Raw genomic sequence first — 22,084 nt, forward strand, 5'->3', positions numbered from 1 at the left:
GTTCATTGTTTCAAAGGTATAGTATTTGTGCTTGTTTTTTTGGATTGATTTCTTTGAGGAAGCAAATCACAGGAGAGGGGCTTTAGTAGATTATCAAGTATTTAGTTTTTTGGGAATTTAAAATTGTTAAAGAGAGGAAGACACAAGCCAATAGTGAGGGATAGTTTTCTTTGGTTTTGTTTCGCAAGGGAAGAAATTAATGGTGAAAAAATATAAATAAAATCACAATGAGGATAATCAAAGGGAAATTTTCCGATGTTATATTATTGGGCCTATTTTGTTACCTAAAAGGTTAAAACTGGGGAGGTAAGTATAATTATTAGAACTTGAGTGTAGGTCCTTGCAATTATGCTAAACCTCGAGGGAGGTATGTGAAATTAATCCAAAAGAAAAGATGGGAAATGTTTAATTATAAAAGAAAAGAAAAAGAAGAGAAAATATTTTAATGTTATTTGAAAATTAAGTAAGAAATGAGAAGACACAGTCCAAATTTAATAATCCAAATTTAGTAAGTTTCACCACTAAATGTTGAAACATTTGACAAAAAGTTCTTTCTTGTCATGATTTTGAGCTTATAAAGGATTCTCACAAAATGCACTCACTCTCAAAAAACAACACAGGCCTTAAGATATAGGCTCTTGATACCACTTTGTTGGTTTTTTAGGGTATAAATTAAAAAATAACACCTTAGTATTGCAAAAAAATAGCTTGTAAAAGACTTGTATGAAACTGGAAATGAATTTATGTTATTCATTTATCAACTCACTATTTATAATAATTACATGAAACAAACTATGATAATTTCTAACTAATAATTATCCTAAAAAATCTCAACAAAACTACTTGATAACATAATGTTCTATTAGCAAATCTTAGCTAAAATGTTTGCTAACAAACCAACATAATCTTTGGTTAACAAATATTATAACAAGACTTATTCTTCTATTAACTAAATTATTATAATATCAAACACAATTTGAAAAAACTTGTAGGAAAAATTGGCATATCTCAACCATTTGAAAAAGCAATAGATACCCAAGAACAGCGAAAAGAAATCAGCTGCACTGGGATAATACTTTGCTGCCATAGCATGAATAATCCACTTAGGTAGAAATACTGTAAGATACTTTTCGAAGAGCAGTCCATTGTAAAACAAAAACATGTTCATCCAATGGTTTGGCATCACCGGCATTTACTAGATACATAACCAAAAGCATAAAGATACATAACCAACATCATGCTAATTTTGTTTTCTTGGTGGTGCTAATCTGAGCAGTTTCGAAGCTGGCTAGAGGGCTGGTTACTCCAAGATTGTCTGTTTCATCGAAATTGCTTGCCATATTGATGCAGATGCTTGTCGAAGGGCTCTTATTCTCTAGTAAACAAAGATGTTCGAGGGAAATAGGTTAGTCATTTAATTTGGACCTTAGACTGAGTAAATCGTATAACACTGATAGGGTGTCAATTGTTGGTTATTTTATTATTAATTTCCCCTTTGTCCTTGGCAAATATTGTGTTAATTATTAATATTTACTTATATTTGGTATTGGGACTTAATTTCAGGGAATGGAGCAGAAAACTACAAAAAAGGAGGGACTTTTTGTAGAAAATTGAGACTCCTAAAAGCTCAATAGACCTGGCCCACAAGGAAGGAAGAAACGGATTTTTCGTTTCTTTGGCTGATGAAGAATTGCTTGGTACTAAGAGTTCTACTAAGAATAGCATACGGAAAGGAGGAAGCATTGATTAGGGCCTGACCCTTTTGGTACCCTTTGTTGACTTATGCGGCGGGGACCACGGAAAAAAGAAAGGCATTAGTCATTGGACTTTGGAAGGAAAGAAACGTAGGAAGCTTTGAGAGTTGTTTTTGTTTAGTATTTGTGGGGACCACTGGATAGATAGCTTTAGTCATCTTCCTTTTGGCTATATAAAGACAATTGTAAGAAAGGCTAGGTAGAGAGTTTTTAGCGTAGTTTTTAGTTTTGTTTCTTTCTTGGCTCTTTTGATGGCCTGAACCTCAATTAAATTACTTGAAGATTTTCTCATGAGGCGTGGCTAAGTTTCTCATCTAGTCGAGGAACAACGGAGGATTTGGTTCTACTAAATTTGTGAGATCGAATTAGTTTTTATTTATTTCCTATTATCTTCTGGTATTTGTCTATCTTCTGCTTTATGTTCATATGGTTGTTTTATTATTCGATTATCCAGGGCCCGGATTCTAGATTAATTCAATAACCTGAAGCCAATTAGGGTAGTTAAATCCGTAATTGTTTAATTATTCTAAACTGGTGGCAACTGGCATGATTGGGTTTGTGTCAGGGAGATAGACAGGCTAACTTAAAGAGACCCTCGTAGCGTGTTGATTGGTTAGAATTAGGCTCTTCTAATTATTCATGCAATTAGGGAATTGAACTTCTATGGTCGTACCTAGGGTTATTTTCTGATTAGAGAAATAGTCAACGGTCGTACCTTGGCTATCGACAAATTGAGGAAGAGTTGGTTGTTTATCGCGTGTATGACAACTATAACTAATTTATCAGATAGTAACTGGAATAATTCTTGCATCTGTGATCAAATTAAGTGAACCATCTCCGAAGTTGTCTCTTGGCTAGAGTTCGTCCATTATTATTTTTATTGTGATAATTAGTTATTTGAGTTGTAGTTATTTTATTTTATTTTAATTTATTCCAAGTAAATTAGTTACTATCATTTTCAAAAACCCCCCATATCTGGAACTTGAAAAGAAATTAAATTATCCCCAGTCCCTGTGGATTCGACCCTGCTTACCGCTATATACAGAATTTGTATTTTATTTAAGCAGGTATTTATTATTGCACAGGTTCGGCACCTGTCAATTTTTGGCGCCGTTGCCGGGGACTGGTGCCTGATTAATTTGTTTCTTTTTGAGTTTATCTTGTTTTCATTTTTTTAATTTATTTTTCTCTTATTTTTTTCTTTTTATTTTTTATTTTTTATGGCTGCTAACACTCCATATTTTGGTGATAGACTGGATTTTGTTTCCGGGGAAGGCGATGAGACTAGTATTTTTGCTAAGTTTGCATATAAAGAGGCAGTAAACTCTATTAGAGAAAGAATGGCTGCTGCAACCTGTAAAATTTGTTTTGCCAGGGATCATTCAACCAGTATGTGCCCCGAATATCAAGATAATCTGAGTGTCCCACTCAATAATTATGGAGATTTTTCACCCTGGTCTCAAACGTGGTATAACTCTAATCCAAACGGGTATGATCAAGGATGGTGGGATAACTCCAGTTATGATTATACAACAGGGCCAATGAATTTTCAGCAGCCAATGAATTTTCAGCAGTCTCAAGAACCATCATCCGTGTCAGGTATGTCTCTTGAAGAGATGATAGAATTACTAGCTGCTAATGTATCTCGAATTCAGCAGGAGACACAAATGATGAGTGAAGAGATGAAAGAAGCAAGGCGTGAATGGGCATTTAAAACGAGCAAATTGATTTCTCCAGTTTATGAAGAATTGCCCTCACCGACTATTATCGACCATGAGGAAGATGAGAGTGCAATTATTCTGACAAATGACATGGTACTGCAAGAGTCTCAAGAAGAAGAATCTAAAGATGCAGTTGAAAAGAAAGTTGAAGAGCAAGAATTGAGACCCCAACATCAAATGGTTCAAGTGAATGAATCCAGTGAACAATCTCCAAATGCGGTGACATCTCCTCCATTCCTTGATCAATCTTTTCCTGACTCTTATTCTTTAATTCCTGTTAGTGAGATTGATTTTATTATACCAGAAAATTTTGAGTTTCATGACAGGAACAATTTAAGAGTCAAGATGGCAAAATATCTCAAACCAGCAAATGCAAGTGAGGGAGGAGTGAATGGAGAATGCAAATTATCATCGACTCGTTTGGCGCCATTCACTAGTCCATGGAAGCCCGTAACTCGTGTGCTCAAGGATTACTCCATCTATGAGGGTTACCAGGATCACATTGAAGATGAAGCATTGAAACGAGCCACAAGATTTTATCCTCCATGAGCAAAGCATAGCATGTCTAGCCAAAGACATTAAAGAAAGGCGCTACTTGGGAGGCAACCCAAGACTATTTGTTTCAGTTTTCATGCATTTTTGAAGTTTTAGTTAAATGTTAGTGTCAATTAATAGTTTGATGTTTGGTGGCAGGGAATTAGCAGTTAGACGTGCCCACGCCAGGTGGTCACGCCTGAGGGAAGGAAATTTTCGTTCAGAATCTGCGGACTCTATAGCAGTTAGACGTGCCCACACCAGGTGGTCACGCCTGAGGGAAAGAAATTTTCGTTCAGGATCTGCGGACTCTATAGCAGTTAGACGTGCCCACGCCTAAGCCAGAGGTTCCTTGAAAAAAAAAAAAAAATCAAAAATTCAAAATAAAAACATTTTCCGTTTTACACCTTCAGTTTTGGTTCTCACAATTCGAGTTTTGAAATTTGAGTGTGCGAAAAAAAATTTTTTTTTTTTTTTTTTTTTTTTCTTTCTTCTTCTTTCTTTCTTCCTTTCTTCCCTGCTGCGCTGTTTCCCTTTTCTTTTATTTCTTCTTTCAGCCGCCATCCTTTCCCCCTAATTATCAATTCCCCCAATCATCAACCTCCACCATCACAGCAGCTCCACTCCGCAACCAAAGCCGCACGACCTCCGCTGCCCACGCCGCGCGCCGCCACCGTTGCTGTCTACCCTCCACCTGCGCACGGCACCACCAATCTCTACCTTTGCAGTCCAGTCAGCCTCTCTCAGCAACAGCTCCAAGCTCCAGCGAGCTCTCCACGGCGCGCGCGCTACCCCAGCGCGCAGCCCAGGCCCCGCGCTCCCTCCCCCTTGCGCGGCCACAGATCACGAACCTCCTCTCCCACAGCGCGCGGCCTTCTCCCTTTTCTCTTGGCCGCGCGTCACTGGCTCGCCCAAGGGAAGCCGCCGCCGCCGTCCCTCACAGCCAAGCAATCGCAGGCCAAAGCCCTCCACCCCAGCTCGTCTCTACACCAGCCAGCCCATCGCCACACGCAGCCGACAGCGCGCCGCCCAGGAGTTTCCTCGCGCGCCGCCTGCCGCTACCACCAGCGTGCCGCACCTCACCAGCTCGCTCCCACCTCAGCCACCAGCTCACGAGCTCGCCAAGCTCCACGGGTAATTCCCCCGCGCACGCCGACAGCTCCTCCCTCGCGAGCCTTTCTGTCCAGCCACGTCATCACCACCTGTCGATTTCCGACAGGTGGAGGTATTGTAATTCCTTCTCCAATTAGCTTAAATTTCTGAAATTTGTGTCTGGATTTCTTGACGGATAAAAGAAGGTGTTATTTGGGCATTTTCTAGGTTAAATTTTGGACAGATTTGGGTTTAATTGATGCCCTAGTGGGGATATTTTCTGCTATTTATTGCAGTGTTGGCTGTTTGATTAACTTTTGCCTGTGACTCACCAGTGGTACTGGTTGAGATATTTTGCATATCATTGTTGCTTCTATTTGCAGCTACTTCCTTATTTTTAAGTTGCAGTTCTTGTGGTTGAGTTGCTGCCGTTGAATTTAATTCTTTCCTGTCTGTGCACCAGTGGTACTGGTTGCGGTGTTGCTTACAATTCTTAAATTTTCTTGAATTCTAATCGGTAGTTGCTGGAATTGCTTGTTTGCTGGGATTCTTAAAATTCTTAAGGCTTGGTATCTTGAAGTGGGTAATTGAATGTCCACTTGGTGACATTTGTTGAGTTTCACTTGCTCCAATTGGTTGAATTCATTGCTTTGTTGGGGTTCCTACTGGTATCACTTGAGTTCTGCTTTGTTAGTTTCTGTATCGTGCCCCTTGATCTTATTTTGACTGAATTGGAGACCCAGTGCATATTCATTCAATTTGCTTTGTTTTTCGGGTACTTTTCTAGCCTTTGGGGTGCCTCAGTTGTGCTTTTTATTAATTGGGATGGCCATGTGGTTCCCTCCTTTCCTGTGTATACACCAGTGGTACTGGTTGTGCTAATTTGCTTACAATTTCTTATTTCGATATGATTGAGCATCTGTGACTGAGTATCCTTCGATCTTGCTGCTTTGTTGGGGTCGTTTTTGGTGTCAATAGAGTATCATTTGGTACTTTCTGCCTGGAATCTATTGCGCTGCCTTTGGTTGGGGTTTATTGCATTTAATTGGTGCATTGGACGGCTCCTGTGCCATTTCCGTTGCTTATTGAAGTAGGTTGCCTCTATTTGCCTTGGGAGTTATTTGCCCCAATTGACTACCATTTTGGTCTTTTCAATTTCTGGTACTGCTTGGCGTTGCTTGGAATTATCAATACTTTGGGTTGGTCATTTGCTTTAATTTTTCCCTATGCCTGCACCAGTGGTACTGGTTGGGGTGTTTTGAATACATTCATGGATTCTATATGGTTGCCTGTCTGATAGCCAACTAATACCTTTGTGATTTGGTTATTGTCCGACTTTTGAACTACTGTTACTGGAGTACCATTTTCTTGAGCCATTTGCTAATTTTAGTAGGTGGAATTGGATACTTGACTGTCCAATTGGAGACAGTTTGCATTTGCTTGTTGAGGGGACCAACCAGGGGCTAACGACTGGGTCCAACTCCGAATGCAAGTTGAGAGACTGGAGACTCGAGTGACCCACCCCTGTTTTGACAACTTCAGGGAAGTACCGTTGCCCTTCTCCTTCCTTTTGCTGTTAGTTTATCACATTGAGGGCAATGTGTGATTTAGGTGTGGGGGGGTCAGTTTTGGGTGCTAGTATTTTTATTTTTAGTTTCTAAAGGTTTTTCCTTTATTTTTAGTTTGATATTTATCTCCCTTTTCATTTATTTTCTTTTCTTTTCTTTTCCTAGTGGTCAGTCCTTAAATGAATACCAAGTTTTGATGCTGGATTGTTGCCTCTAATTATGCTATTGCCAAGTTTTATTAATAAAAGGGTATTAAATTACTGTGGTTGAGTTCATGAACATCTCTCTGGTGAATATCGGTAATTGCTTGACTTTTTCAGTTTTTGGTTAACTTTTTTAGGCATAGGGAATGATAGTTGGCATTTTTCATATGAATTGGTCCAATTATTAATTTTAGTTCTCCGTGTTTGGAAATTTGAGGCTGGCTGCTGTTAATCTTGTGTTGCTTTTAGATATCATACTATATGGTTGTAAATAAGAGGTGACTGTACTCCACTAGTTGTTACTACTGAGTAACCGGGGATCTTCACCTAAAGTGTCGATTCTCGCGTCAAAAGGTAGTAGTTACTATGAGTGCGTGGTCCCGTAGCAATTAGAGCTGAGTAACCGGGCTCCTCCATCTATCAAATGTTGGAGCTCGCATCAAAAGGCTCTAAGGGCTATAGACTAAGTCTTTTGTTATTCAAAAAAAAAAAAGGAAAAAAAAAAAAAGGAAAAAATAAATAAAGATTGGGTTAGTATGTGAATAAGTCAGCTTGCCAGTTTGTGATTTTAATGTCGAGATTTTGGTTAATAGTTGGACCATTTGCTGATAAATGTGAGCAACCATTCCTTTTTCTTAGATTAGTTTGCTTTAAATTGGAAAAATTGGTGGTTGGGAAGCTAACCGGAGTGATTTTTCTTGGATCTTAACTGTGATGCTTGATATATGTTTTTCTGGGTATCTTGGCAATATGATAGTTAGAGCAATAGCCATTGTCAAATTTTGGTGTTCAATTGCTGTTCTTATGCTTGAGGGCAAGCATGATTTAGGTGTGGGGGGAATTGATAGGGTGTCAATTGTTGGTTATTTTATTATTAATTTCCCCTTTGTCCTTGGCAAATATTGTGTTAATTATTAATATTTACTTATATTTGGTATTGGGACTTAATTTCAGGGAATGGAGCAGAAAACTACAAAAAAGGAGGGACTTTTTGTAGAAAATTGAGACTCCTAAAAGCTCAATAGACCTGGCCCACAAGGAAGGAAGAAACGGATTTTTCGTTTCTTTGGCTGATGAAGAATTGCTTGGTACTAAGAGTTCTACTAAGAATAGCATACGGAAAGGAGGAAGCATTGATTAGGGCCTGACCCTTTTGGTACCCTTTGTTGACTTATGCGGCGGGGACCACGGAAAAAAGAAAGGCATTAGTCATTGGACTTTGGAAGGAAAGAAACGTAGGAAGCTTTGAGAGTTGTTTTTGTTTAGTATTTGTGGGGACCACTGGATAGATAGCTTTAGTCATCTTCCTTTTGGCTATATAAAGACAATTGTAAGAAAGGCTAGGTAGAGAGTTTTTAGCGTAGTTTTTAGTTTTGTTTCTTTCTTGGCTCTTTTGATGGCCTGAACCTCAATTAAATTACTTGAAGATTTTCTCATGAGGCGTGGCTAAGTTTCTCATCTAGTCGAGGAACAACGGAGGATTTGGTTCTACTAAATTTGTGAGATCGAATTAGTTTTTATTTATTTCCTATTATCTTCTGGTATTTGTCTATCTTCTGCTTTATGTTCATATGGTTGTTTTATTATTCGATTATCCAGGGCCCGGATTCTAGATTAATTCAATAACCTGAAGCCAATTAGGGTAGTTAAATCCGTAATTGTTTAATTATTCTAAACTGGTGGCAACTGGCATGATTGGGTTTGTGTCAGGGAGATAGACAGGCTAACTTAAAGAGACCCTCGTAGCGTGTTGATTGGTTAGAATTAGGCTCTTCTAATTATTCATGCAATTAGGGAATTGAACTTCTATGGTCGTACCTAGAGTTATTTTCTGATTAGAGAAATAGTCAACGGTCGTACCTTGGCTATCGACAAATTGAGGAAGAGTTGGTTGTTTATCGCGTGTATGACAACTATAACTAATTTATCAGATAGTAACTGGAATAATTCTTGCATCTGTGATCAAATTAAGTGAACCATCTCCGAAGTTGTCTCTTGGCTAGAGTTCGTCCATTATTATTTTTATTGTGATAATTAGTTATTTGAGTTGTAGTTATTTTATTTTATTTTAATTTATTCCAAGTAAATTAGTTACTATCATTTTCAAAAACCCCCCATATCTGGAACTTGAAAAGAAATTAAATTATCCCCAGTCCCTGTGGATTCGACCCTGCTTACCGCTATATACAGAATTTGTATTTTATTTAAGCAGGTATTTATTATTGCACAGGTTCGGCACCTGTCAAACACTGTTAGTAAGTGGTCCAATATTGTCAATATTTGTGAGAATATTATCCTGTGATTCAAGGGGAGTAGCTTGCATTGGAGAGTCCAGTAAGAAAGAACCAGGAGTCTCGAGGGAGTTCTGATGTACCTTCACCCTGATTTTCTTCATAAAAATGCACAACAGTGTAGCGTTGCTGGAGATATCCATAGCGGCTCTGAGCTGGCTGTATCTGGACCGCAAACAGTTTAGTTTTCAGAGCTTCGTGGACATGTTCCAATGGAAGCTCAACATTCTAGTAAAGGGACACAACAACACATTTATTGTTAACAGCATTAGAAATTTGAAAAAGAAATTGAATGAGCAAATTGCCTGCGAAAGGAAGATTACTCTAATAAAGTACTGCATGGCATCCAGAGCAGAGTAAGTCAAAAGCTTCTCAGCTAATTCACCAAATAAAGTAGCTGTTACGTTTCCAGTGTTATCAGCAAGATTAACATCAAAACGGCATCTGTGAAAGAATCTCAAAATCTCAGTAACTAATATGATATTAGAAAAATAATCTAGACAGACATAGATTGACAAAAAGTATGGCGATAGACCTTGGTACAGCTTCCTGGTATTCAGAACATTTGTTACATAAGTATGGATGTCCATGAAAAGCATCAGTTGCTTTGTAGCATTTCTTACATGCCATATACCAGTAACGCTGGAAAATGTTTTGGAATGATAAAGAAGCCTTGACCCAAGCAAACTAACACCAAATGCACCAAAAGTTTAGTCAAATGATAACAATGGCATCTATTTTTCGTGCAAACTTCTCTATTATTACCTTCTGAGTTGGTTGCAAATAAAAAATGAGAGTAAACTTCTGAGGAGATTGTAGAAAGAGATCTGGGTTGTATCGAGTATAAGATTTTTCTTTAATGATCTGAGAAAAAAGCAGTGCATTCTGTCCAGCCCTGATGTCATTTTTTATTATGAGAGATGTAAGCACATAAAAGTATTTTAGTGTGAATTGAATGTGTACAAGAATTAACATTTGCTGGTACCAGATCTTAAGTTGCCTAGCTTCATGAGCAGGAGGATCGACCAGAATAGTTGAATCCAGCCTAGTAGACAGGGTAACCCCTTGCAAAAAGTAGTAAAAGGTAATAATGTTAGTTACTTGTGAGAATATACAGAGACACAATTGTAAGGTAACTCAGTATTGCAAGTGGTATAGCAATTTAATTGGTATAATTACCATTGAAAAACTTAACCTTCAGCCTTCGGCAAATGATAACCGGGAAGTTGTTTATGGTTTCTGCTATCTGTTGGCCTTCAATGTCTATAAACTTATTGAACATTGATAGTTGGAGAGGTATATTTCTGCATTTGTTTACTTAGAAAATATAGTGAGTAAGTTACAGCCAAAAGGAGATCTAGTAACAAGAGCGGTATAAGTTGAGAAAAATGTTTACTAACTCTTCATTGATGATCACAAAATCCTGCACTTTGCCAGGTCCAAATTCATTTGTGAAACTATTTATTGGTAACACAGAGATAACAACTGCCAGGATATCTAACATGCAAAAATAAGTAGCAATGATTAATAGATAATCGAGCTAGGACTACAATAACATATATGAGTCATAATTTTCACTAACCAACAGCTTGCTCTTTCAGCTCCATGAATTGGGCTAATTCTTTAAACATGGTATAGGAGAACTTTGAAGATGTTATATCAACATCCATATACCTACATTACAGAAAGAAAATAATTAGGCTACATTGTATTCCAAGTCACAGGAAGAAAATAATCAGGTTTGCCATTTTTGTGTACCAAGGCCATTGCATCAATATACCTACATCGCATATCTCTAGGTCCACCAATGACAGAGGCTAGCAGGACTATTTCTCAGCCGACTTTGTTTCCATCTATCTCACCTATTGAAAGGCTATCTATTCCTCTTTGCAATATTTCTATCCTCACCTCATTCTGCCTCCTTTGACAATAATCTAGTCTGCATGTTTCAATTTTTATGCAAATATCTAATGCAAATTGTTGTAAGAGCCTGCCTGTATGGAGTAACATAGACCTATCATCATCTCTCATCAGGAATTCACAATAATATTTCTCTAGTAGTGACATTATTTTCATCTGTTTTCCCAGCGGCAGCAGCTGCAAAATATACATTTAAACAACCTGAGAATACTCTAGAGAAGAATAAAAATAATAGGCAAGTTGAAATGGAGTTGTTTAAAACAAAGCTAAAGGGCTTGCCTCTTTGTTTAGGATTACTCAAATCCAGAATACTACTTGATGAGGTGGGATCAAGTTGGTTATTCTCATCACAAGATTCAGATGTCTTCCATTTACTTGAGCATTTTCTTTTGATGTTACGATTCCATCCAGTTTCACCATGATGGAACTGGAGAAGATATTGCAACGAGTCATTGCAACCTTAATAGTGGTGTACGCGATGACTCGTATTAGAAAGGCTGCACGCCCGGATATGAGCACCTTTTTTGAGAGTTCTATCCTCATTTTCACTCCAGATGGCTGCTACTTGTGAGGATGTAGGAAGATTATAGACACGCTGGTCTAAACTGGGATCAAAATTGAGGACAATGTTATGATCTTAGATCAGGGATATTTTTGAGATCTTCAAAGAACTTAGTACAAGGATTGTTGGAAACGATGCACATCAGTAGCTTAGGTGTGCTTTCACAAAAAATCTCTGAAATGTTCAGCCTCTTTGACAGCTCATTTTCTGTATCAAAAAAGTATAGCTAAACTCCAGCAGCCTTACCATCTGATGCCATTAAGCTATTGAGGAATGCGGAAGGCATAGACACCATTGGTGTTCTTAGTAAGTTCTGAGTCGTACTTCGTTCCAACCAAAGTGAGAACTAAATTGTTGTTATAAGATCTAATGGTTTTATGGAATTCAACACTCTCCTTGTCAGTTCCACTAAGCAAACGACATAAATCATAAGGCATTGCAACAAAGGAGGAGGAACTTCTCCTCCAGAGCAGCAAAATTTGCTAGTTCTAGATGGAACTTTTTCGCTCCACAGTATTGGCAGTCAGGAGCATCAGGCAAAATCATAGATTCTCTGGGCAATGAATACAATGCAGATGATCTTGATTGGCCATCATTACTTGTCTTTGCTGTGCGATAAGTATATAGGGCATAAAGATTTTGAGAGGAATAAATAACATTAGCACCATTGCATGGTTAAGAGTAACCAAATAACCAGACGGAAGGAAACTTAAATAGCAACCTGACCTATGGGGCTGCCTGTTTACTGTTGTGGGTTGGGGAGGCCTAGTTGCTAGTTGATAAAGAGGATATTTGACAGAGAAAGACAATGAGCAGAATTGAAGAAAACAGTAACAATAAAGTTACTGAAATCTTTATCAAAGAAACAAAGAATGAACCATTGGATTGAAGGGAATCTTTATCAAAGAAAGAAGGATAAAAAGAACAAAGATAAACAGATAGCGGTAATAGCTCCAGAATTTCTGATAATATGCATGGTGCAGAGGATTCAAGAGACATAGGAATGGTGAACAACCAGGGGTTAAAAAGGAAAAGAACCGTGTAATCTCCAAAATCAGAACCTTCAGAAGTCCCAACATTTGCAGAGGCATTTTCTTGATTCAGAGGTGAGGAGGTATGTCTTGCACACTTCGAGGAATCCAAATTAGCGAATACATTCTCAAACAGTTTGGTCAACCGCTTATCATCTGAATCACCTAATTACGAGGAGCAGTTGAGGTAGATCCAGGGTTCACCTCGCTGTGGCTAAAAGTAGGGCCAAAGATTCAGTATTGACATCATCAATACTGAGCCTAGAATTCGGGCGCTGGACAATTTCTACATGACCTAAGCCTGCCCTAGTAATATAAGTTTTTTGTTCTCTTTTGGCTGTTTGTTTCAGTTGAAGCAGCAGTAGAAGTATTCCTTTTTTCTGCATAAGCCTCTCATCGAACGTTGCAATAACTCATGAGATGACATTTCTGCATAGCACTTACCCCGGTGAGCATTCCTACTTTCTAACTTAAAGGGAAATTTCAAGGTAATGAAAAGATTCAGAAGCCATATTTTTTGGATGAAAAAGACCAGTGATACAGCTAATAGCAAAAGAATACATTCCCACAGGTATGCAAATCAGCAAGTACACAACAAAGGCTAAGCTCTATTTTATTTCAGTAGAAATAAAAAAAGGCAGCTGAAAAGAATTCGAGATTCATAACTGAGAATAAATGAACAAGTAATCTATCTGCAGCACCATCAGGCATGATTTAATCTAACCCAAACAAACAAAATCTAACGAGTAAATCTTAAGCACCTGTAGCATATGCTTGGTTTAACAGCCATGATAGTTATAAGGGACATGAAAGGTCAAGGTCAAATAGCACAGTGATAAAGGAAAATAAAGGAGGCAAAATGAACAGAACAAGCACACAAATGAAAGTTTACTAATCATTAAAAGATGTATAAGAGAGAAGATAACACATACAGACCTTGGAGAGGATCTGCAGCCTTAATAAGAGTTACCTGACAAAAGTTGACAGAGATGGTGGATCAGTCCGGAGTAACAACTTTAATAGCAAAATTTATATAGCCAAATGACATATTACAAGATTAAACCATGCTGGAACAGTCAGTCCATAACAACCAGATTACATTCATTCAACTGTTATTTTCTTTCAGACGGTACTTTCTTGCAAGCAGAAGCATGTGGAAAAACAAAAATATAAGCAAACACTGTAAGCTGACTCTATAATAGCTATATTTTTTGAAAGGAAGGCAAGAATAGGAAAAGTATACACTCACATGCTATACAACTATAGAAAGATTGTTCAGCTCTAAATGGCAAACAAATTACAAAAAAGAAGAGCCAAAGAATATGGACCTATACTGAGGAATTCCCCTTTGAAAGCTCAAATCATGAGGGTAAAGTAAGGATCTCCAACAAATGTTTGAAGCAAGCATACAAAAGGCATGATAACAATAATAACAAACTAAATGCAGAGTAAGAGAAAATGAAAAACAATGGATATGATAATAACAAATGCTGGAGCAGAGCCAGAAAACAATACTGAATGAATCTAAAGAAAGAAAAAAGAAAGCATACCAGGAATTAAAAATGCAGGGAAAAGCCACGAACAAAGATTACCAGTAGCAGGGAAGTTGTTGATTAACATACCAAAAAAAAAAAAAAGCTAAGTTATTACTAATAAAAGGCAAGAGCAATGAATGAAACAGCAGAGCTGAGGAATTGAAAGCAAGCAGAACAAGAAGATGGAAAGGGGAACAATGAAAATGTAACACATTTAAATGAAAGGAAAGAACAAATAGCGTGATTACTTCTTCCATCCAAAACAACTTTTCCAATACAGAGCTCTCCATCATCAATCAAACAATATAGCAGTCAGAAAGAAGAGTGAGTCTTCAGAGCCCGGGCATGGACTCGACAGTTATTATATAACCCGCTTAAAAGAGAGTGATAAGAATACAAGAGGACTAGAAAGGGATACACGTCACAGGGTAATTATCTTTGCCAGACGTTTGTTAGTGCAGAATTTAAGGATGTCTGAAGGACAAACGATTATTCCATTCTTTTGTCCAGTGAAATGGAGGCAGGATTGAAGTGGGGAAATTAATTAGACAAAATTGTTTAAAATGTCTCGTATATTTTGCTATGAATTTTTTCGTTATTCACTTTTAAAATGTTAATTTTACGTCACTTACAAATTTAAATTAACAAAATTTGATTCCATCCAAAGTTTTCGACTACTTTTTAATCTAAAATTACCACATAACCCATATGTAACCATTTTTTATGTACAAATATGTCAAATCTCACCTTCTTAGCAGCAAAAAATAATATGAATTGGGTCAAATCTCACTTTTTTAGAAGAAAAAAGTGAATATGATTTGGGATATATCCTACTTTTTTTAGGGACAAAAATAAATATGGATCAAGTTATTTATTTAATTACAAATAAGATATAACGTTTTTACATTTAAGAAAATGATATGTATAGGTTACATGATTATCAATGAATATTAACAAGTTTAAAATTAAAATTATGAATTTGATTGAAAAATAACACCAAACTTTAGAACAACATTTATAAAGTATGAAATATTTCAAGTATATTAATAGTTTTTAACAACCTAGGGGTCAAACATAATATTGAAAAAGCTTTGACCCCACATTGAAACTTCCCCATTTCTCCCTCTACTTCCTGACGCATACGACAGAGCACTACTGCCAGCGTTTCATTTCTTCTTTCTCCAACCATTCTGCAGCTCCTTTCTTCTTCTTTTTATTTTATTTTATTTTCATTCTTATTTTGTTAGTTATTTATTCTCAAACTCACAAAATATCAAGCTTTTATCTGTTTTCTTTAAAATTTTCTCTTCTTCATCACTCTTTTTTGCATTTTTTTTGGGTCTTTTCTCCTTTTGAATACATCCTAGATCTTGTTTAAGAGAAGGCTAAAGCATTGATTTTTTATGGCTGAGTTGAAATGAAAGAGTGAAAATGAATTTGCAAAGGAGGGAGAGCTCAAACGGACTCAGAGTTAGAGGTAAGAAAGGAAAAAAATTCAACAAAAAGGAAAATAAGAAAATCCAATTTTTATCGGTTCTCCATTTTTTATCAAACCAAGTTTTTGACCAATTTGACCCCAGTCTCTACCAACCCGAATTTTTAAAATAACTCGAACCGAACACCTGATCGATTCTTGATTCCACCAATCGAATTGGTCGATCCACTCCAAGTTTAAAATCATGGGTTAGACCTACACTATGAGGACGCGTGGTGCATGGAAGGAATCGGAAAACAGTAAAAACGAGAAGCAAGCTCTTCTTGTCCCACTATGACAGATTACTATATTACTCCCTCCGTCCCATTTTGATAGTCCTGTTTTTCTTTTTCGTCTGTCCCAAATTGTAGTTCACTTTCTAATTAAAGAATGTAGTTGTATTTTAATTTTCTTAACATACCCTTATTCAATGTAAGTTGTTGTTACTATAAACTTACCCCATTTAATGAGAGTTGATTCTTTTTTTACCATCAATTCAAGTTCCCATAAAATTGTACTCTAATTAATGTGGGGGTATTTTAGGAAAATAGCTACCTAAATTGATTGTTCCAACAAAGTTAACTACTTTTTATTAAACTGTGTGAAAAAAGAACCAGAACTATCAAAGTGGGACGGAGGGATTATTTTTCCGTCCCATTTTATTAATATTGATTTCTATTTTAATTTGTCCTAAATTATTTGTTATCATCTAAAAAAAATTAATAGAGACCAATCTTTCCTTTTTATCCTTCCTTCAATTTTCAAGCATTAAAGTCATGTATTTAGCATTAAATGCTTTAACAAACTATTATAAAATTTAAAAATTCAAAAGTAACAAACAAATTTTGAATTTAAATTAAGGCATAATTATGAAAAGAGTTATTCATTATTTGGTCAAAGATTAAGTTCCGTACATTATGTATTAAATTGACCTTGACAAGTAAAATGGGATAGAGGAGTACGGTATTAGTTTAGTCCCACATTTGATAAAGACATCAAACACGGACCAATAGACGGAACATTTCATATAACAAAGTAATTTCTAATCTACATACGATTATTATAACACATTGATTAAGGAAATTACACAAAAGAAACGAAGATAAACTAAAGGAAATGTAACTGCAATTACAAGATATTTATACTATATTGACTTGAATTAAGAGTTGTAAGATGAATCAAGCTACTCAATATTCTAATCGAGTTTGGACATATAAGAGTTCATTTGATTTGGTTTACTAACTAATCAAACTAAATATGAACAGTATTTTGTTTTCAGAATAATTTCAAATTTGGCTAGATTAGCACAAAACTTGCAGTTTGTATGCAAAAAATTTAAAGTGCTCAAACTAGATTATGCTCCTTCATTTGTACAGCCTATTCTAATGATTGATATTCAAATACCATAATAAATTTTTTATTTCTTAAAAAAAAAAACTCACTTGAGTTTGGCGCTCGATAAATAAACGAGTCAAACTTCATCAAACTCGATCAATGTGCTGTCAATCATAGACTCTCCCCTAAACTCTATCATTGTGGTTTAAAGGATTAACCACCCCAAAACTTATAATTTACTATGATTTTTTCACCAACAAATGTTTGATGATTCGCCTCTTAAACTAAAATTCTAATTCCGTCTATGCATCTAGAGTGATTGAAAAGGCTCGCTTAAAAGAGCAAGTGCTCTTTATGGAAAGTAACATGCTAGTACAATGAAAAAAAAAACACTAGTATAATGGCTTATAGCTTAACCATTTTTTTTAACATATGGATAATGTATTCTTTCTTTTTTTTTTTTTGTCTCTCACCTTGATATCAATACTACTAATTACTGCTGTCTATAGTCAAAAATAAATACAAAACTAAATGGATAACAGAGAGAAGCCAAATCTCTCTATCCTAAGCCTGCAAAAGAAGATTCTAAAGCAAAAAATTAGAATCATCATAGGTAGGAAAGTACACACACATATATATATATATATATATATATATATATATATTACCAATGTAGATAGATATGGTTACCAATGCATACAAATAAATTAGCCAAAAAAAAGTCTGACCATAACAGTTTTGAAAAGCAAGATGTTTATATGAGCAATAAATATAGTAAGGTAGAGTAGTACTAATAAGTGAAGAAATCACTTATATAGAGTAGTACTAATAAGTGAAGTTTAGCGGTAAAGCGGGCTCTTGGACTGAATAAGGTCCTAGGTTTGAATCTTTTTCTAGATTTGAACCCTCCTATCTAATCTGAGTGCGTTGTGGGGGGTCGCAGCGTTTCGCCCGGTTTGATGTGTCGGCTCAGGTTCTAAGTGGCTAAAGTCAGAGTATGTTCTGGATCACCCAAAAAAATAAGTGAAGAAATGCAATCCATCAGTCTTACCGAATAAGGGAGAGGTAACTGAGCAAGAAGAGGAGGATGAAGATTCTCCATTGCCTCCTCGGAGCAAATTTCTGGCTTTTTCCAGCAACAGAGAAGTATCAGTATCTGGAAGAGAAGGCGGGAGGTTTGGCCTGATGGGTTCAGCTTCAGATACTCTCCTCATTTCTCCTCTTCCTCCTCGCTGAATTCCTTGAAATCACAGACTTCTTGATTCTAGTTTTCTACTCCCCTGCCTCTTGTCCCGGATTCGCACAAAAAAGCTCAAGGAATTTGGGGATCTTCCTGTAGCTTCCTTACTTTGCTTTTGTGAAAATAAAAGCAAAGTCACTATTTACTTGTTGTGTGAATGGATTTTGAATTAAGATTTAGCACTTTTGCGGTTTTTTTCATTTTTTGAAGGACATTTTCGCGGTTCATTCTCAATTCGACCACTTAATAGCTAGTTTGGGAGTTTATGATAGAAAAGAAAAGGGATAATTTCACATACCTCCCTTGAGGTTTAGACTAATTGCAAGGACCTCCCCTCAATTTCTCATAACTACACTTACCTCCCTTCATCATGTAAAATGACAATAATATCCTTCATTCAAGTGGGTTATAAGGGGGTTTGTTCTATCGTACAATAGCCTCAATGCCGTTACCTCTTTTTTGGCAAACCACTACTATAAAGACCAACATCTATTTCAACTTTTTCAATTTTTCTTCTTCTCCATGTAATGCATGATTCTATCCGAAATCCTTAAATTCTATGCCTCTTGCATAGTATTTTTCAAAGGTCTCATCTCCTTTCTCTTAGATTATCACCACCATCACCAACAACAATATCAAAACCATCACCGACTCCATCTCTGAATCACTATATAACTAAGTAATTAGTTCCCAAATTACAACCTTTTTTTCCTTTCTTTGGCCGAACAAACCTCCTCCCAACACCCGCTTAAGAGTTTCCACTTTTCCATCTTAATTTCTTTTTTGCTGATAAAGGAACAAATTTCAATTTGCGGCACCTGTGGAAAATTGGTCATAGTCATAAATCAATACTGTAATTTGGGTTTGATTCGAGCATTTTTTTGGCTCTTTTATTCCAGGTTGCTCATCTATTGGTCTACGTGTTTTGCTTCGATGAAGGTTGGGTGTAGATAGTTTAGGTATGTTTGTATGCTTTTGTTTGGGTTCATTGTTTCAAAGGTATAGTATTTGTGCTTGTTTATTTGGGTTGATTTCTTTGAGGAAGCAAATCACTAGAGAGGGCTTTGGTAGAGTATCAAGTATTTAGTTTTTTGGGAATTTAAAGTTGTTAAAGAGAGGAAGACATAAGCCAATAGTGAGGGATAGTTTTCTTTGGTTTTGTTTAGAAAGGGAAGAAATTAATGGTGAAAAAAATATAAATTAAATCACAAGGAGGTGAGGTAATTTAGGATAATCAAAGGGAAAAATTTCTGATGTTCTATTATTGGGTCTATTTTGTTACCTAAAAGGTTAAAATTGGGGAGGTAAGTCTAATTATGAAAACTTGAGAGCAGGTCCTTCCACCAGCCCAGCCATCCAAATGATATGATTTTCATTATTTTCTTCCCCTCAAAAACCCCTAAACAACTAAAAACATGTCTTTTTTTTGTCACTTTCTTTTCTCTATCTCCCTCTTTTTTAAAAAAAAATAAAAATCACAGCTTCCAAACTAGTTATAAGTGTTGCATAGAAATCAACATCAAATTGATTAAATAAAAAAATTAGTAAAAAGAAAAGGCTAAGGACATTGGCTGGCCAATTTCTCAACTAATTGGGATAAAAGGATTAGGGATTTATTTTTTCCTAGTGTAATATTTTACATGATTTGGATGCACAATGCATAACATCTATTCGCATTTAAATTCTTTTTTATTTTAATTTAAAATGTTGTAAGCATTTAAAACTCATTATGTAGCATGTAAGAAACATTAGTCCTAAGATTAGATGGATTAAATGGTTAAAAGTAAGTCTAGTAGGCAGGCAAAAGGGGTCCACCGTCCACGAAAGAGATGAGAGACTCGAATTGTCATTCTTCTATTAATTTCAAAGAACCAATGGAGGATTTCCAGTGCTCAGTGCCCTCACTGGCCACCAAAAAATCTTACAAACCTTTTGGAAAAATTTGTAATTTTTATTATTCGTCGTTACTCATTTAAAAAACATTCACGCTGCCCCACTGTTACCAGACAAAGAGAATCTTAATGATTGACTGCTCTTTGGTCTTGGAGGAGAATCTGACTGGTGAGACCTGAAGTTCACCTCTACTTTAAGCATCTGATCGGTGATAGTGAGGATAGTAGCAGCTTTTGGTACGATAACTGGCATCCCATTGGACCTCTTGTTCAACATTTCTCTGAGAATCTATGGAATAGCTTTGGAGTCGGGATATCTGCAAAAGCTGCTAGCTGCATACAGGGTGATGCTTGGAAGGGAGAATGCTAATACAGAAGACACCTGCCTCATTTCTTCCTAATCCGGGCAGCAAGGATGATGTATACTGGACTGCACGTGCCTCTGGTTCCTTCACTGTTAAATTAAATCAGCCATGGCAGTGACTAGAAGTCTAGAACCAAGGGGACAATGTAGCTGTAGATGAATACCTTTAACAAAGCAAAACTGGGACCTGGCTATGGAGCTGGGGCTAGCTTAGGCCCATTTGAATTGTTATTTTTAAGAATTTTTTTAAAAAAGATTGTACTGTGTGATTTGATATATGTGAGGTAAAAAAATAATTAAAAAATATGTTCATAAAAAATATAAAAATTTTTCTGTGAAAAATTACAATCCAAACACGTATGTGCTTCTCAATAGATGCGTATTCTGGCAGATTGATGTTGAGGTGTAAATATATATATATATATATATATTGGACAATTGACGAGTTTTATATAACAAAATAAGAATTTATACTGTAACCATCAATTTTCACCTCTTGTCTTCTTCTACAATTCTAAGAAGATTAGGTGTAAATATTTGTGAAATGGTAATAGTGCTACCTGTTAACGTGGTTGGAATGAGTGCATTCGATTGTATATACTTTTGTTGCTGATCAATAAAGATTGAATGTTGCTTAAAAAAAGGACATCAAATAAGAGAAGATAACTAGTAAATGATTTTTGGTTTCCTCTTTTACTAAACTAAAGTTAAATTAGAGTAAATCATAACTATTAAAGAAATAAAAAGAATAGAAAGTTAAAGCAGCTAAATAGCAACGCTCATGCACGTAATTTAATAGTGTAACTTTCTCAATAGTATATTTATTACCTTTGAGTATCAATTATGTTGTATATATCTAATTTGAAGATATTAATTATATATCTAGTATATTGTAATATACTCATACTACATACCTAGAACTTTAGGATAAGTGTTTTATTTTAATTTATTAGCCAGTTCAGCGGTTTTGTATATTATCTCAATCTTATTAAGTTTTTTTTTGAAGCGTAAGTGGGAGATTTCGAACAAATTTACTAAGTTAATGACTAGATACGTAAATATCTGGGAAAATCTGAACCTTTCATATATTTGTTTGCAAACTTTGGCTTTGTTTGGATCCTTCAATTTTTTTAAAACCAGTTTTTCAAAATTTTTAAAAAGTACTCTAAAAGGTACTCTAAAAAATAGTCTAAATTTTTTAATGTTTAAAAAATTTCCAAAATATATTTTAAAAACTTTACTACTCTTAAATATTCCAAAATATTTTCTAAAAATATCCCAAAATATACTCTAAAAATTTTATGACAGTAAAATTTTTCAAAAATACTCCCAAAAATAGCTAATTCTTATTATTGTTTTGCTTCTATTCTTATAAAAATTGATTTTTTTTTTTTACTAAAACCGATGCAAATTTTGAACTTTTAAGTTGTAAAATTGAAATTATATGACCCTTAAGATTGGCCCGTTTACTTTCTGGTAGAACAAGTTGAAGTTCCAATTACACGTCTTATAACAGTAAAAGACCAAAACCCCATCTCTAGCAACAATTAATGACATTAAAAGTATAA

At 35.8% G+C, this 22,084-nt stretch overlaps 1 protein-coding gene across 1 annotated transcript; it reads right to left on the bottom strand.

The window, feature by feature from the left end:
* Positions 1–1,109: 1,109 nt before the first annotated feature.
* On the bottom strand, positions 1,110–14,548 carry LOC113772503 (replication protein A 70 kDa DNA-binding subunit D-like). Its single transcript, XM_027317115.1, has 11 exons — positions 14,460–14,548; positions 13,613–13,631; positions 10,746–10,837; positions 10,564–10,660; positions 10,343–10,467; positions 10,149–10,227; positions 9,929–10,058; positions 9,699–9,850; positions 9,487–9,607; positions 9,247–9,391; positions 1,110–1,375 (listed from the first exon to the last, which is right to left on the bottom strand). Exons 3-11 carry the CDS (start codon positions 10,831–10,833, stop codon positions 1,236–1,238), a joined length of 1,077 nt encoding a protein of 358 aa, XP_027172916.1. The 5' UTR covers positions 10,834–10,837; positions 13,613–13,631; positions 14,460–14,548; the 3' UTR covers positions 1,110–1,235.
* Between the last annotated feature and the right edge of the window lie 7,536 nt (positions 14,549–22,084).

This window comes from Coffea eugenioides, chromosome 5 (assembly GCF_003713205.1).
Source record: "Coffea eugenioides isolate CCC68of chromosome 5, Ceug_1.0, whole genome shotgun sequence".
In the NCBI taxonomy this organism is placed as follows: Eukaryota; Viridiplantae; Streptophyta; class Magnoliopsida; order Gentianales; family Rubiaceae; genus Coffea; species Coffea eugenioides.

Coding starts and splice junctions, on each gene's coding strand:
- LOC113772503 (XM_027317115.1), bottom strand. CDS start 10,833: ATGGATGTTGATATAACATCTTCAAAGTTCTCCTATACCATGTTTAAA. Junction 9,851..9,928: donor ATTTGCAACCAACTCAGAAG/GTAATAATAGAG, acceptor ATTTGGTGTTAG/TTTGCTTGGGTCAAGGCTTC. Junction 9,392..9,486: donor CCATGCAGTACTTTATTAGA/GTAATCTTCCTT, acceptor TCCCTTTACTAG/AATGTTGAGCTTCCATTGGA.